We start from the raw sequence: 16,305 nt of genomic DNA, 5'->3' as shown, positions 1-16,305 counted from the left end.
TTCAGATAGGTGTTTTTTTTTTTTTAACCATCTGATATCCTTTTTATGGACACATTTCTATTTGCCAAAATGCTTCCTAAAGTGTAATTTTAAAAAAAAGTGAATAAAGCTGGGTGTTGGTGGCTCACACCTGTAATCCTAGCTACTCAGGAGGCTGAGATCTGAGGATCATGGTTTAAAGCCAGCCCAGGCAGGAAAGTCTGTGATACTCTTATCTCCAGTTAACCACCAGAAAACCGGAAGTGGCTCTGTGGCTCCAGTGATAGAGCACTTGTCTTGAGCTGAAGAGCTCAGGGACAGTGCCCAGGTCCAGAGTTAAAGCCCCACGACTAGCAACAAAAAAAATGCAAGTGAAACTTTGGCTCAGGGTGGGAGAGTGCTATCCAAGCTCAGTCAACACCCAGACCCTGAGTTCAAGCCCCATGACCGACCAAAAATCAAAACAAAAGAAAACAAAACAGTGAAAACACCCAAAAGTGGTCTGGGTGCTACAGAGGTAGATGGATTATTTCTTTTGTACACAAGTTGCTGCCTTTTTTTTTTTTTTTTTTGGTTGTGGGGCTTGAACTCTGGACCTGAGCACTGTCCCTCAGCTCTTCAGCTCAAGGCGAGCGCTCTACCACTTGAGCCACAGCACCACTTCAGGTTTTCTAGTGGTTTATTGGAGATAAGAGTTTCACAGACTTTCCTGCCCCAGCTGGCTTTGAACCGAGATCCTCAGATCTCAGCCTCCTGAGTAGCTAGGATTACAGGCGTGAGCCACCGGCGCCCGGCTTTGCCCTACATCTTTTTACTGGGCCAGCCATACTGACTACTGTTTACTTAACATAAAGTCAGCTGACATCCCATGTATTCCAGCTGCACTTTCTATAAAATTGAGTAAATTTGAACTGCACCTTGAATTTATACTCACTACATTTTACTGGATTAGCTCTGGACCCCTTTTTCTAGCATGCCATGAGTCTTTGGGATCCAGATTTTACCTTCCAGAACATTTGTTTTCCCTTCCAGCCTGACTTCTATGTTGTCTTCCAGTCATTGTTAGGAAAGTCCAATAGGACGGGAACAAAAACAGAGCCCTGAGCTGAGCACTGGTGGCCCATGCCTGTAATCCTAACTACTCAGCAGGCTGGGAATCTTAGAATACTCATTTGAAGTCAGCCTGGACAGAAGGGACAATGAGACCTTTATCTCCAATTAACTACCAGAAAGTTGGGAGCAGAACTGTGGCTCTAGTGGTAGAGCATAGCCTAAAGTGAAAAAAACTAAGAAACAGCAACCTGGTCCTGAACTCCAGCCCCAGTACAAACACACACACACACACACACACACACACACACACACACACACACACACACACACGCGCGCGCACACACACGCACGCACGCACGCATGCACGCACGCACGCATACATATACACATGCATGCACACAAAAAACAGAGACCTGAAGCATACTTTTACTGGCGATAAATATTTTTGAAGACTCAGATCAATTTGTCCTTAGTGTGTCATATCTGTAGTTACATGATGTCCACTTGTCCTTCATTGTTAGTGCTAATTTTGATCACCTTGTCAAAATATTGTCTGATTTCTTCATAGTGTATTTCCTATTTTTCTTTTGCTACTAATAAACAATATGTTTGGTGATCCTTTAAGGTCATGAAAATATCCTGCTTCTTCATTAAACCTATCTCACCCCATCCCTACCTCTGTTTTAGCATTACTGATGTTCTTATCCTACCAGTCTTTACTCTGATTATAAAGTGGTTGTCTACCTGAGTACTCCCTTTCACATTTATATGTTGACAGTAAACATTCTACTGTAAGGAAGAACCTGCTCCATGTTTTCTATTTGTTTATCAGTATGAATTCTCCAATTCCCTTTTATCAATGGTTTATAATTCTTTACTGCCTTTATTCATTTTTGTGCATAAACCATCCCGATTTAGTCGGTGGGAGTCTTTCAAAATAGCTCTCATCATCATGAGCACTCACTTTCTAGCATAACAAAATGTACTAGGCTCATTTTGACCTTATCCTGTCCTAACCTGGAATCTGACATTTTTCATTTCTTTTCTTTTCTTTTTTTTTGTCGGTTGTGGGGCTTGAACTCTGGGCCTTAGCACTGTCCCTCAGCAATTCAGCTCAAGACTAGCACTTCTACCACTTGAGCTACAGCTCCACTTCCAGTTTTCTGGTGGTTTTTATTGGAGATAAGAGTTTCACGGACTTTCTTGCCCAGGCTGGCTTTGAACTGAGATCCTCAGATCTCAGCCTCCTGAGTAGCTAGGATTATAGGCGTGAGCTACCCTCGCCTGGCTCTGACATTTTCTTTTTTTCTTTTCTTTTTTTTGGGGGGGGGTCCGGTCGCAGGGCCTGAACTCTGGGCCTGGGCTCTGTCCCTCAGCTCTTCAGCTCAAGGCTAGCACTCTACCACTTGAGCCACAGCGCCACTTCCTGCTTTTTTCTTTTTACTTATGTGGTACTGAGGAATTGAACCCAGGGCCTCAGGCATGCAAGGCAAGCGCTCTACCACTGAGCCACCTTCCCAACCCCTGACATTTTCTTTAGTAGGAGAATATTAGAGACTCAAACCTTCAGATCTTTGTTTATTTCATTTTATTTTTTTTAAATTTGAATTTTGAATATGTTGATTTCGTTTCTTTTTTTAGTTAATTTTTTATGCTAGGTAAGCACTTTAGCTCTTGAGCTATACCCAGCATTTTTATGTTTTGTTTCTAGGATAAGGTCTCAATGATTTTATCTAGGCTGACCTAGAACTCAAGATCCTCTTGCCTCTGCTTCCTGTGTGGTCAGGATTACATATGTGTGTGTGTGTGTGTGTGTGTGTGTGTGTGTGTGTGTGTGACATGCCTGGCTTAAGTTTAATTTTTTAGGATATAGCATGGTTCCTAAAGGGAAAAGTTTGCAAAAAGTATACTAAAGAAAGCATCCTTCCCTCCCATATCTTTTTGTTCTTTTGTTTTGTTTTTGAAGTGTAGGTAGTAAGACAAGTGCTCTGCCCCCGAGCTGTGCCCCAGTCCTCCCAAATGTTTTTTTTTTTTTTTGGCCATTCTGAGGCTTGAACTTAGAGCCTGGGCACTGTCCCTGAACTTCTTTTTGCTCAAGGCTAGCACTCTACCACTTGAGCCACAGCACCCCTTCCAGCTTTTTCTGTGTATGTGATACTGAGGAATTGAACACAGGGCTTTATGCATGCTAGGCAAGCACTCTACCACTAACCCATATTCCCAGACATCTCCCAAATGCTTTTAATCCTTTATGTCCATTCTAATCCCTTGTAGGTAACAAACCTCCTTCTTTTCTGGGTTATCTTTTCTTTGTTTTGTTAATCTAAGCAAATACAGTTTACTTTGCATTTTCTTTCTCTCAAAATAATAGCATTTGATATATGCTGTCATGCAATTAGCTTTTTTTCAACTATTTTCTCTTGGAAATCATTCCATATTAGCTCATAGAGATTGTTCTCCTCTTTTCTCATATTGCATAGTTACTTCATTGTGAACTTCATTTGTATTTATTTGTCTTTGTATTGTTTGAAGGACATTTTGAAGACCATGCACTTCCCCCTTTGTATTAAAATTTCATGTGTAATTTGTGATTTATACTGTATATAGATACATAGATAGGTAGTATCTCAAACACTGTTCCTAGCCCTTATCCTTACTTTTTCAAAAAAAAATAATTGAGATATCCACTGTTTCTTATTCTTTCTATAATACCCCACCCATTATGGTCTTTTTTTCTAGTTTTCATTTAGGTTTTTATCCCACCTCCTTCAAATTAATCACTAAACCCTTCAGATTAGATCTCTTGAAAAACACTCATCATTATTTTTAATTTTCACCTTCACTTAGTCTTCTATTAGAGATGCATGGAAGTGACAAAATCCACTGCTCATTTTTTTTTTGCCTTTCCCTTTCCACCCTCCAGTAGAAGTATGGGGGAAAAAACTCCAAATAACAAGAGATTTGTCTAGATAATCCAGTATAATATGTTGATTTCTCTTTTACTGAAAACTGCCCAAATATATGTTTTTGGTTATGTATATCTTCTCCTGTTTTAAGCCAATGTTTGCAGTCTAAAACAGAAGCCTAGACATCTGATCCCTTTCCCTGCTTGAGAGGGAAAATTGTTGAAGTTGACAATGTGTTACTGAACCACCTGACTCCAGAGGGGAATGGGAATCAGAGCTAGGAAGGGGTAAAAATGTACAACATTATGCCATCTCTTTTACTTCACTTAGATTCCAGAACATTTGTGAATTCAGGATGACATTGAGGTAGAGGAGTAGAATTTTAAGTCCTTATTACTTTATAGAGCGACAAAGGAACATTTCTAGTCACCCCATGAATTGTGATGCCATGCAGAGAATACTGGCCTAGGATTAAAAGATACCAGTGTTCTCTCTTGTAAGATGAGGGATATTTGATATGTAGGTATCCTTTCTGCTCTGAATTTCCATTTTTCCATGCTCTGTACAGGACTGTTCCACTCATACAAGGCCAGATTTGGCTCACAGAGGAGTGGACATTGGAGTAATGATGCAAAGACTCCATAAGAGTGATGATTCTATGATTTGATGTAGTGGCTATTTCTTTATTATATGACACAAAGATGATATGATGTAACTTTTGCTAGTATTTGCATTCACTTGCTAGAAGCAAGAAGACAGACAAAAGCCTAGCTCTGTAGGACAAAATAAATAATGGATTCACAATCTCTGGTTCATTTCATTATAACTTCTCAGACTCAAAACAAAGCAAAATAAATGTGCTTTGGGAGGGAAGCCTGTGATTGCATTTTTAGTGTGTTTTTCTTCAGTTTCTTTTTGTTGATTGATATCCTTGTCTTTGCCTACTTTACAGGCCTGTATAATTCAGTGGATAGCTGGATGATTGTGCCCAACATTAAACAGAACCATTATACAGTACATGGACTCCAGAGTGGGACACGCTACATCTTCATTGTTAAAGCCATAAACCAAGCAGGCAGCCGGAACAGTGAACCCACCCGACTAAAAACAAACAGTAGGTGGTGGTGATTCCAGCAAGAAAGACCCATTTTCAGCTCCACACCAGGGAGATCCTTAGCCTGAGATGGCACCCCATCAGTGCATGATGGCAGTGGCACTGGGCAGAGGAGAATTGCTGCTGTGGTTTGTACTTTAGCTGGGGGGTTTGTTGGTGTCCATGGGTGGGGGGTGGGGGTTGTATGTACAATACTAAAACCCAGAATAGCATGGGAGGATATTAGTGATGAGGCTTTCTCTGATTTTTACCACCAAGTTTAGCAGACAATTGAATGAAAGAACATTATTTGTGATAATCTAGCAACAGTCAACCACAGAAAGTGTCACTAACATAACTTCACAAATGATACTTACTAGTCACTTAAAGGAATAGTGGCTTTTCTTCTTGGTCTCATGTAGAAGGAAGTTTGAAGGCAGGCAGTGAGGACTGGTGAAGCAGCTTTGTGATGGCAGAAAAGAGACAATTTCCATCTCCCTTTGTGCATTGCTTGTTGCCACATGGCCACAAGATAGCCACTATAACCTCCACATGTCACGTTGCTTTTTAAGATATGAAGGAAGACACAGTTGGTATTCCTTTTATCAGAAAAACAGAAACTTTCCATAAATTTCTGCTACTCTGATTTCTGGTTTATTTTATTAGCTTACCCTATAAGGAAGAGAGGGTAAGAAATTGAATGAGAGAGATAAATTATAGAAAGACATTAGGTTAGCCAATAATGCTTGTCACAGAAGCATTTACCTTAATATGCAAATCTTGCCTTCTCCAACATCTGACCTAAGGGAATACTTTTTTGCATGCCGGTACTGGGGCTTGAAATTAGGGCCTAGGCATTGGGCCTGAGCTTTTTTGTGAATGCAAGACTGGTGCTCCATCATTTGAACCACAGCTTCTTTTCTTGCTCTTTGCTGATTAATTTGAGATAGAAGTTTCACAGACTTTACTGCTTTGGTTGGCTTTGAACTATGAACCTCTTCTATAGGTTTGAGCCCCCGGTGCCTATCAGGGAACAATACTTGATTGTATAAGTCTCTTTATTGTGAATGAACCTACATTGATGATACAATAGTCACTGCTATAAGCTTGCCTAATTATATATTGTTTGTATTCCAATTTTTTTTTTTGTCAGTCATGGGGCTTGAACCCTGGGCCTGAGCGCTGTCCCTCAGCTCTTCAGCTCAAGGATAGTGCTCTACCACTTGAGCTACAGCGCCACTTCCAGTTTTCTGGTGGTTTATTGGAGATAAGAGTTTCACGGACTTTCCTGCCTGGGCTGGCTTTGAACCGTGATCCTCAGATCTCAGCCTCCTGAGTAGCTAGGATTACAGGCATGAGCCACTGGCGCCAGGCTTTGTATTCCAATTTTAAGAAGGCAAAAAAGTCTGTTACTTGATTCCTCAAGTTTTTTTGCTCTACCACCAAGTAGTGATAACTTCAACAGTGACTCTCACTTTCTCCCACTTCAAGCATTCTAACACTCCTTAGAATCTACTCAAAGGAGCAGGGATGAGGGAGAATGATGAAGGAGGCAAGTATAATCAAGGTACATTATATGCATATATAGATGTCAAAATGAAACCCTCTCTCATACAACTAATTGATTCTAATAAAAAGCACCCCAAAATCTACTCAATATCAAAACGCACCTAATGGAATAAAATACAAATCATATTTGAGAACATGATATATCTCATTTAGTTTAATAAAATATTGTAGAGGGCAACTCTTGTATGCAACCCACCTTTTTCCCATAGTGAAAAAAGAAATATTCCATGGAAGTTATGTTATTGGTGAATGAGTTCTGTCCTTACTTTCTTACACACTATGTCTCCTGGCCTTTTTCTTTTATATAATCTAAACAGAAGCCAGCTTTCTCTGATTCCAAAGTGATTTTTCCTCTTGAGGATCCCCGCTACTGCTGTTTCTGGAGGATAAAATTCCATTTCTTCAGTGCATCATCAAATTTCCTCCTTTTTCTACCTTCCTCAGGCCAGCCCTTTAAATTGGATCCCAAAATGACTCACAAGAAGTTGAAGATCTCCAATGATGGACTGCAGATGGAGAAGGATGAAAGCTCTCTGAAGAAAAGCCATACCCCAGAGAGGTTTAGTGGCACAGGGTGCTATGGGGCAGCAGGAAATATATTCATTGACAGTGGCTGCCACTACTGGGAGGTGGTCATGGGTTCCTCAACATGGTAAGTGGATTTCAGTTTTCTTTTCTCTTATCTTCTCTGTTGTTAGTTTTCCCAGAGATTGGATTCTATAGCACAACCCTAGCACCAACATAAGTCAAAGTTAAAATGTGTATGATGAAAAACAGTCTAGAAAAGTTTGCCTGCTAGGCATTGTGGTTCATGCCTATAACATTAGCTACTAGGAAGACAGGGATTAGGAGGATCATAGTTTGAAGGCAACCTGGGAAAAATGTTAGTGAGACTTTATATCAATAACAAGGCAGTTACAGCAGTTCACACTTGTAATTCTAGTTATGGGAGAGACTCTAGGAGGATCGTGGTCTGAAGCTGGCCCAGGACAATTGAAACTGAGGTCAGCTCAGGCTAAAATAAGACCCTTATGTGAAAAGTAACTAAAGCAAAAAAGGGCTGAAGGTGTAGCTCAAGTGGTATAACATCTGCCTAGCAAGAGCAAGGCCTTTAGTTCAAGTCCCAGTCCTACTCCACCAAAAAGAAGAAGGGAAAGAATTTGTCAGTTTTTTTTTTTTTGTCGGTCATGGGGCTTGAACCTGGGCCTGAGCACTGTCTCTGAGCTCTTCAGTTCAAGGTGAGTGCTATCACTTGAGCCATAGTGCCACTTCTGGTTTTCTGGTGGTTAATTGGAGATAAGAATGTCATGGACTTTCCTGGAAGGGGCTGGATTTGAACCTGAATCCTAAGATGTCAGCCTCCTGAGTAGCTAGGATTATAAGCATGAGCCACCCAGCTTGCCAGCTTTTTAATAAAATAAAGATAGGCTGGATTCCCATGGCTCACACCTGTAATACTAGCTATTTGTGATGCTGAGCATGGGAACATTGCAGTTCAAGACACTCCTGGATAGTAAAAGTTGGCAAGATGCCTTCTTAACCCAAAGCTGGGAACAGTAATATGCCTCTATAATTCTAAACTGTGTGGGAGACTGAGACTGGGAAGATCACAATTCCAGGACAGGGCACGTATCTGTGAGATTCTATTTCCATGGAAGGAAACTGGACGTAGTAGTAGTAGTAGTAGTAGTGTGTGTGAGAGAGAAAGAGAGAGAGAGAAAGTGAGAGAGAGAGAGAGAGAGAGAGAGAGAGAGAGAGAGAGAGAGAGAGAGAGAGAGAGAGAGAGACAGAGAGAGAGAGAGAGAGAGAGAGAGAGAGAGAGAGAGAGAGAGAGAGAGAGAGAGAGAGAGAGAGAGAGAGACTGGTATCACACCTCCCTGGGTAGTAAGTGTGAGGCCCTGAGTTTCAACTCCAGTACTGCCAAAAAAAAAAAAAAAAGGAAAGGATAGAAGGAGAGAAGAGTTATAGCAATATAAGATATGTGTGAAATGGAGCTGGGAAGGTGGCACAGTGGTAGAGTGCTTGCCTCACATGCATGAAGCCCTGGGTTCGATTCCTCAGCACCACATAAACAGAAAAAAGCTGGAAGTGGCGCTGTGGCTCAAGTGGTAGAGTGCTAATCTTGAACTGAAGACCTGAGGGACAGTGCCCAGGCCCAGAGTTCAAGCCCCATGACTGACAAAAAAAAAAAAAAGATATGTGTGAACTACTTTAGGAAGAAGCATGTGTTACATTTCTCATATATCCTCTATGATGTTTAGCACAATACAGATTATTAATAAATGTTTATGTCTCTGTCCTTCCCACTTCTCACAGGTATGCAATTGGTATTGCCTATAAGTCAGCTCCAAAGAATGAATGGATTGGCAAGAATGCATCCTCCTGGGTCTTTTCTCGATGTAATAGTAACTTCGTGGTGAGACACAACAATAAGGAAATGCTGGTGGATGTGCCCCCACAGCTTAAGCGCCTCGGTGTCCTCCTGGATTATGACAACAACATGCTGTCTTTCTATGACCCAGCTAACTCTCTTCATCTTCATACCTTTGATGTGACCTTTATCCTTCCAGTTTGTCCAACATTCACAATCTGGAACAAATCCTTAATGATCCTTTCTGGCTTGCCTGCCCCCGATTTTATTGATTTTCCAGAGCGTCAGGAGTGCAACTGCAGGCCTCAAGAATCTCCCTATGTGTCTGGGATGAAAGCTTGTCACTAAGTTTCAAGAGAGCAGAGAATTCACTGGCTCTCCAGTTCAGCAGTCCTTTCCCTCTTAAACTTCGGTTAGTGCTCAATAATATGAGACAAAAAGTAAAGTTTATTTGAAGCATCCAAAAGAGCTAGTTATTGTAGATTTAATTTTTGTGCGCAAAAGCTTGTATTTGAATTAATATATGGAGTTTCTCAGAGCAAATTTATCTGAGTAGTCTGGGTTTCAGGCACTGGAGAAGAAACTTAGACAATGCCTCCATTGTCACTGGAGAATTAGAAATTCCCAATGATTTCAGAGTGCAAAAAATATTAGAAGGAATTAGAATAACTCTAGGTAAATAATATAGAAAGATACTCTGAACAAGGAGCTAGCTAGCCAAAAGTGGGGATGGTGGTCAGCCTTTCTAGTACTGGCCTATGAGGCCACATAGAATTTTAAATTTTATCAAATTATTTTGCATATTGTATTGTACTTTTAAGGAAAAAACTTACAAGCAAGGAGTTATTGTAAGGAAATAATTCTTGTGCATATATAATATGTAAATCTGTCATTTATATATTATATATGCACAATAAATTTCTTGATTTGTTCATTTGGGTAGAAATTACACCATTCATTTTGATCTCCTAAAAGAAATATCAAAACAAATATCCCCCCCCTCCATCCATCCCTTCTTTTCTATCTCTTGTCAAGACATAAACAGGACATGAACAGTGGGAAGAGCTCTTGGTTAGATTAAGAGAGAATTGGGAAGAAGTTGCATATGGAATACTATTGGTAGATAGAAATTTGCTCCAAGTAGAAGTGTAGCAATTTCACTGAGGCTGCTTAATGCTATTTAAGGGCAAGGAGTGCATCAATCTGTTTAAAATTCTGTCACACACCTTCACACCCTTGCTCTTTGCTGCACTATTCACAATAGCCAAGTTAGGGAACTAGCCCAGATTCACTACAACTAATGAATGGACCAAGAAAATATGATAAATGTATATTTATATATAAGTATCTATTCATATAGATACACACAAATACACACACAATAGAATGCTAGTCATCCATCAGGAAGAATGAAATTACATCATTGCAGGAACATGTATTGTCCTGGAAAAAGAAATGTTGAGTGAAATAAGTCAGGCTCAGAAAGACAAAGAGAACATGTTTTCTCTCATATGTGGATGGTAGACCTAAAATATAAACGTATATGTAAAGACAGAGTCATATGCATGCATATATAGGGTCAAACTGACTAAAATATGGTATATGCAGGAGTGAGATTCTATGGTGTAACATTTGACCAATGAACAGTTTAGCAAAATCAATACCAAGAAACTAAAACATGTCTTTACTGAGGGAGTCTGGGAGCTATAAGAAGGGGGCAGCTGAATGGAAAGAGGACTAGTGTGCAAATACAGTGTAATACCCAATGTACATATGTGAAAATGGAACTAAGAAACTTGAGAAGAAGGATGGGGATGAGATAGATGGTAGAGGGAGAATGATGGAATGAATGCATCTGATTAAGATTCATTATACACACAAATGCACATGTTAAATAGAAACCCTCTTATACAACTATTTAAAGATAATAAAATTTTTAAATTAAAATTTAAGAAAAATTCTGGCATAGCTGGTTGCTGGTGGCTCACCCCTTTAATCCTAGCTACTCAGGAGGCTGAGATCTGAAGATCACAGTTTGAAGCCAAACCAGTTAGGAAAAAAATCCATGAGACTCTTTTTTTTTTAATTTAAATTTTTATTGTGAAAATACAGTACAGAGGGATTACAATTACATGGGCAACATAATGAGTACATTTCTTATCAAGCATTGTAGCCTCCTCCTTTGTTTCCCCTTCCCATCCCATCCCATCCTCCCCCCGCTCCCCCTTTTTAATTTTTTGGGGGGGCTTCAGTGGTGGGGCCTGAACTCTGGGCCTGGGCGCTGTCCCTCAGCTCTTCAGCTCAAGGCTAGTGCTCTACCACTTGAACCACAGTGCCACTTCCGGCTTTTTTCTTTTTGCTTATGTGGTACTGAGGAATCGAACCCAGGGCCTCATGCATGCAAGGCAAGTGCTCTACCACTGAGCCACCTTCCCAGCCCCTCCATGAGACTCTTATCTCCAATTAACCACCAAAAAGCTGTGGCTTAAGTGGTAGAGTGCATGAAAAGGGAGAGTGACAGTGCTCAGGTCTTGAATTTAAACCGCAGTACTGAGACAAATAATTCTGTCACAGGATGTTTTGAAGAAATATAATATTATTAATCTCAAGTACATCAGTTACTAGAATTATGCTACAAAGAATTGCATAATGGTGTTTCTTTAGAAACTTGCTTGATTTGATCTTTAATAATGGATTGTTTCAGGTGCAATTATTTGCATATAAATGTACTTGTGCTTTCAGATAACACAATTCTGAAGTGCTGAAGAATGCTGAATATAATCTGTTTTCCTAAGTATTTTGCTTAAATATTCTTTTCTTTTACAATGTTGTTTGTGAAACTGATTTGCTCCTTCATGGAAAATGCAGACATAAATTGCATCCTAACCCTTATCAGGGTTGTAGAAGGCATTGACCTTCCTGGTCTATGCTTTTATCAGTTCCATCGCAGAGATTTGAGATTTCAGAGAGCCAGAGCTTCCTCCCGACCAGGGGGTAAGTCTGCTACAAGGAATCTACTCCTTGGAAGTTGTGAAAGTATTACTTGTGTGGCAAGCCCTCCCCCAGGGAAGGGTTGTTACAATGTCAAGTCTCTCCCACTTTCCTTTACACCAGCTTGGTGAATGCTCCTCCATTAATTTGTTTAATAAACTGTTAGATGCTAGGCAATCTACTGCAGTGAGTGCACATATTAATAAAGCACAATTTTTGCTATCAAATAACTTGCTATTTTGCAGAAAAAAGTATATAAATCCTACCCCATAGCTGTTATGTATTGTTTGTTCACCTAACATGAAAAGTAACATTGATGGACATACAAAGGAGAAAAAAAATGTTGCAGGTGCTGACGTTCAAACCCATGGACTCATGCACACTAGATATGGTTGTTAACCATTGTGCTACCTCCCTATCCCCAAGAAAGATGTAAAGAAAGGCTCAGATAAACATACATAGTAGTGCAGTCAGTTGTTTTGGGTTTAAAAACTGTGTATTTAACAAAGAATCAAGAGATGAGAGCAGGGGCTGTGGTAGCTCATGTCTGTAATCCTACCTACTCAGGAGGCTTGAAATCTGAAGATTGAGGTTCAAAGCCAGCCTTGAAGACTCTTTTTTTAAAAATCTTTTTTTAAAGTAGTTGTACAGAGGTGTTACCATTTAACAAAGCAGTTTATTAATACAGTATCTTGAGCACTCTTATCTACACTTGACTTTCAAAAAAAGCTGGAAGTGGAGCCGTGGCTCAAGTGGTAGAGTGCTAGCCTTGAGTTAAAAAGAAAAAAAAGCTCAGGGACAGTACCCAGGCCCTGCGTTCAAGCCCCAAGGCCTGGCACAAAAAAAAAAAGCAAAAAGAATAAAAGAAATGAGAGACACAGATAAGATTCTATAGTGCTGGTAAATAGTTTGATGTAATAGAAAGGTCATAGCCTTGAAATTAAAATCATCCAGCCAAGCACCAGCTAGTAATCCTAGCTACTCAAAAAGCTAAGATCTGAGAATGGTGTTTTGAAGTCAGCCCAGGCAGGAAAGTCAATGAGCCTCTCATTTCCAATTAACTACCAAAAAGCCAGAAGTGGAGCTGTGGCTAAAGTAGTAGAGTGAAAAATTAAGGGACAGTGCTCAGGCCTTAAGTTCAAACCCCAAGCTAAGCACATATACATACAAAAAATGATGCATGGATAAACTGCCTAGCACAGAATATGGCATTTAGTTTACTGTGAATATTCATCTCTTCCTATAGTCAATAGGGGTCAACAGAATTATTTTAGTTTAACTTTTAGGTTAATTTCTCCACCTTAACTTTGCATGTTACCTGTCCTACCTTCTATCTTCCTTTGCCTTTTTCTACCGGATCAACTCCTGGCTTCTAGCCTGAGTTAGGTGTCCCTCTTTGGAGCTCCCCTTGTGCTCCAGGCATGGCTTTTTCTCAGTAATAATCACACTGCATAGCAGTGATTTCCAAATTCCATCCTCAGAACACCAGTTAGAATCACCTTTGGTGATTCATTTGCTAAAACAATTGATTATTGGACTCCAATCTAGATCTATTTAATTTGGACATCTGGGAGCATAGGAGGAAATTTTCATAATTTTGACAAGCTCCTCAGGTTACTCTGATGCACAAAGAAGTTTGATGTATGTTAATTACCTTCCCTATTACACAGGGAATATGTTGAGGGCAAGGACTGTCTTTTGTTATTGTTGTTGTATTTTTAATACCTAGCATATTGTCTGGAACAGAGTAGTTGCCTGGCTAATGTTTGTTGGATGAATGTATGAATGAACAAATGAGTAATCAATCTTTCTTGTATTCTCATGTCCATAGTGATATTTCTTATTGGACAGAAAATATTGGTTACTTCTCCATTTGGTCTGTATTGATACCATTTTGCACATGAACCAGAGCTCATACATGTAAATGAGCATTGTTCTCCTCAAAAACTTTTTGGCAATTACCTTGGAGATTATCATCAAAACTAGTGACACGATTCTTTTCAATAACATTTCATTTTTTTTTCCAAACTTGGTTTTTGAAGGTAGATTTAATTTTTGATTATAGGGAAAAAACAACTCAGAGTTAAGCCTCCTGAATAAACTGGGAAGTTAAACAAGGTTTGAGGTAAGTGATGACATTTGACTCTAAAGAAGTGACTTCCAAGTTAGAATGTAGTGACAAAGTACTTAGTAGGGGTGTGGTGAGTCCCAGAGATTTACTTCAATAAACTGAAGACTTTCATACAGTCCTGGCAATGCCAAGGACCTGGAAAGGAGTCACTGACTACCTCTGGTGGAACTCAGCTGCACACAGGGAATGGGACCTATAATTAACCTCTTCAAGGAAGGGGCCTTCATAACCTTTGATGTTGTTGTACTCTTTTCCACAACTCTTTCTGCTAGAAAATTATTTTCTGTCTACAATTTATGCTTGTTTCCACTTTTTATATGTTTTATTGAAGAAAGCACAAAAATGTAAGCCTGTTTTGAGAATATGGAAAAAAATCTGTAATGTTATGTTGAGTGAGGTTCTGGCTACTTGTAAGTAAGAAAACTGCATCTGGCTGTGTTTTTAATTATGTAATCCCATTGTGAAATTCAGATAGCGGCAAAATCACTAAAATATTCAGCTAAAATATTTTAGGGGAGTTTTCTTAGCTTCCTTGGTTTACATATTTATATATGACTACCTGGATGGAGCAATCCATAGATGGTCTTTTGAATAAATTCGAACAGATATTTGAACCCTTTTCTTCCAAGGAATGGAAAATGAGGCAGGTAGATACAAACCACTCCCATGTGTATTTCTAGCTCCTGAAGCCAATTGCAGCCTCAGAGCCAATGAGCTGTGTTTGGCTGTGTATTTCAAGTTGGCCAGACTTACTGCCATTAGGTTAGACAAAATTGTCTTTCATGGTGTGGTCTGCCAGCTTCAGACATATGCTGTGTTATTGTTATTGGCTAGAATATTTATTAGACTATTGTTGAACTATTTTTTATTAAATGCTTTTACCCCAGGCTTGTTGGTACTGGGCGCTCTGGACCAATAGTGTCCCTCTTGGTGACAGAAATATGAGCACCTGTGGATTAAACAGTCTCATCCCTCTTTAAATATCCCAGCCTATCCAAAATGCTATATTATGAATTAAATAAATATATATGTATTCATGAGATCTTGATTGTCTCTCATTGGAATTTGATTGGGGGAAGACTGGAATTACTGGAATTGGAAATATTAATTATATAATGGGGTAAGAATTTGGGCAACAAAGATATATGAGATGGTTAACTCAGGATCCAGTTATGAAGGCTTAAGGAGTAGGATATAATAAATTTTTAAAGAAATGAATATAGCCGGGCACCAGTGGCTCACGCATGTAATCCTAGCTACTCAGGAGGCTGAGATCTGAGGATGGTGGTTCAAAGCCAGCCTGGGCAAGAAAGTCCATGAGACTCTTATCTCCAATAAACCACTCAGAAAACCGGAAGTGGTGCTGTGGCTCAAGCGGTACAATGTTTACTTTGAGTTGAAGAGCGCAGGGACAGCGCCCAAGCCCAGAGTTCAAGCCCCACGACTGACAGAAAAAAAAAAAAAAAGAAGAAATGAATATATACTGGTCCCAACTACAGAGCCAGTTTCAAGGACTAGACTACAAAGTAGGAATTAAGGAAGACAAATAATCCCCCAGTGCTAATATCCATTAGAGCATGTCCAAGCAGGACCCAAAGCAAGTGAACTGATTTGCTATTAAACACCTGATCTATAGTAGGAGCCTGGAAGAGTTACAAGATCCCCATCTGTGAAGGCTGGCATTTAGATATCTTAGAGTTGTTGCCCTCAGACAGGGTTATGCAACATGAAGTGAATCAAGGTACTTAGGAGTAGCCATTAGAGAAGTGACTTGAAACAAGTGATTAGACCAAGACCATCTAGCTCAAAGGCTAGAGGATTAAAATAAAAAGGAAAAAGAATTTGGCCTATGAGAAATTTGGTGGTACTATTGGTAACGTGGACAAATGTCAAAATGAGGCTATTGTTTGCAGCTAAGGTTTCAATATGTTTTTGAGTGTGTAGTGTGATATTTGGAAAGCTCCAGGCAAGGTGCCAGAGCACAGAAAACAGTATTCACACTCCCCCACCTAGGAATAGTATTGACCTTGGAGTCCCAGTGAAGCTGAGCCTATAGATAGAGGGGAGGTGGGTCTCAGGCACAAATGTGAGGAGTAACAGAGACTAAGAAGATTTCTTAACATGCATATTAGGAGCTTGCTTTGTGTGACAGCTAAGAGAATTGACATCTCACTGTGAATTTCCAGAACTGAAGGATCAAAGTAATCTTCCT

The 16,305-nt window shown here is 39.8% G+C and overlaps 1 protein-coding gene across 6 annotated transcripts in view; it reads left to right on the top strand.

Moving 5' to 3' along the window:
• The window catches only part of Mid2 (midline 2), a 110,240-nt gene extending 95,105 nt beyond the window's left edge, over positions 1–15,135 (top strand). For all 6 annotated transcript variants that reach the window (XM_070039953.1, XM_070039951.1, XM_070039949.1 and 3 more), the window contains exons 8-10: positions 4,891–5,052; positions 7,045–7,252; positions 8,917–15,135. In XM_070039953.1, coding sequence (XP_069896054.1) covers positions 4,891–5,052; positions 7,045–7,252; positions 8,917–9,319 — 773 coding nt within the window. In that variant the 3' untranslated portion in view covers positions 9,320–15,135. The remainder of the gene's footprint in view (positions 1–4,890; positions 5,053–7,044; positions 7,253–8,916) is intronic.
• Positions 15,136–16,305: the final 1,170 nt, after the last annotated feature.

Source organism: Dipodomys merriami, unplaced genomic scaffold, assembly GCF_024711535.1.
Source record: "Dipodomys merriami isolate MVZ:Mamm:240054 unplaced genomic scaffold, mDipMer1.0.p SCAF_3, whole genome shotgun sequence".
Taxonomy (NCBI): Eukaryota; Metazoa; Chordata; class Mammalia; order Rodentia; family Heteromyidae; genus Dipodomys; species Dipodomys merriami.
The sequence above is the reverse complement of the archived record's forward strand: the minus strand, read 5'-3'. Positions and strand labels throughout refer to the sequence as shown.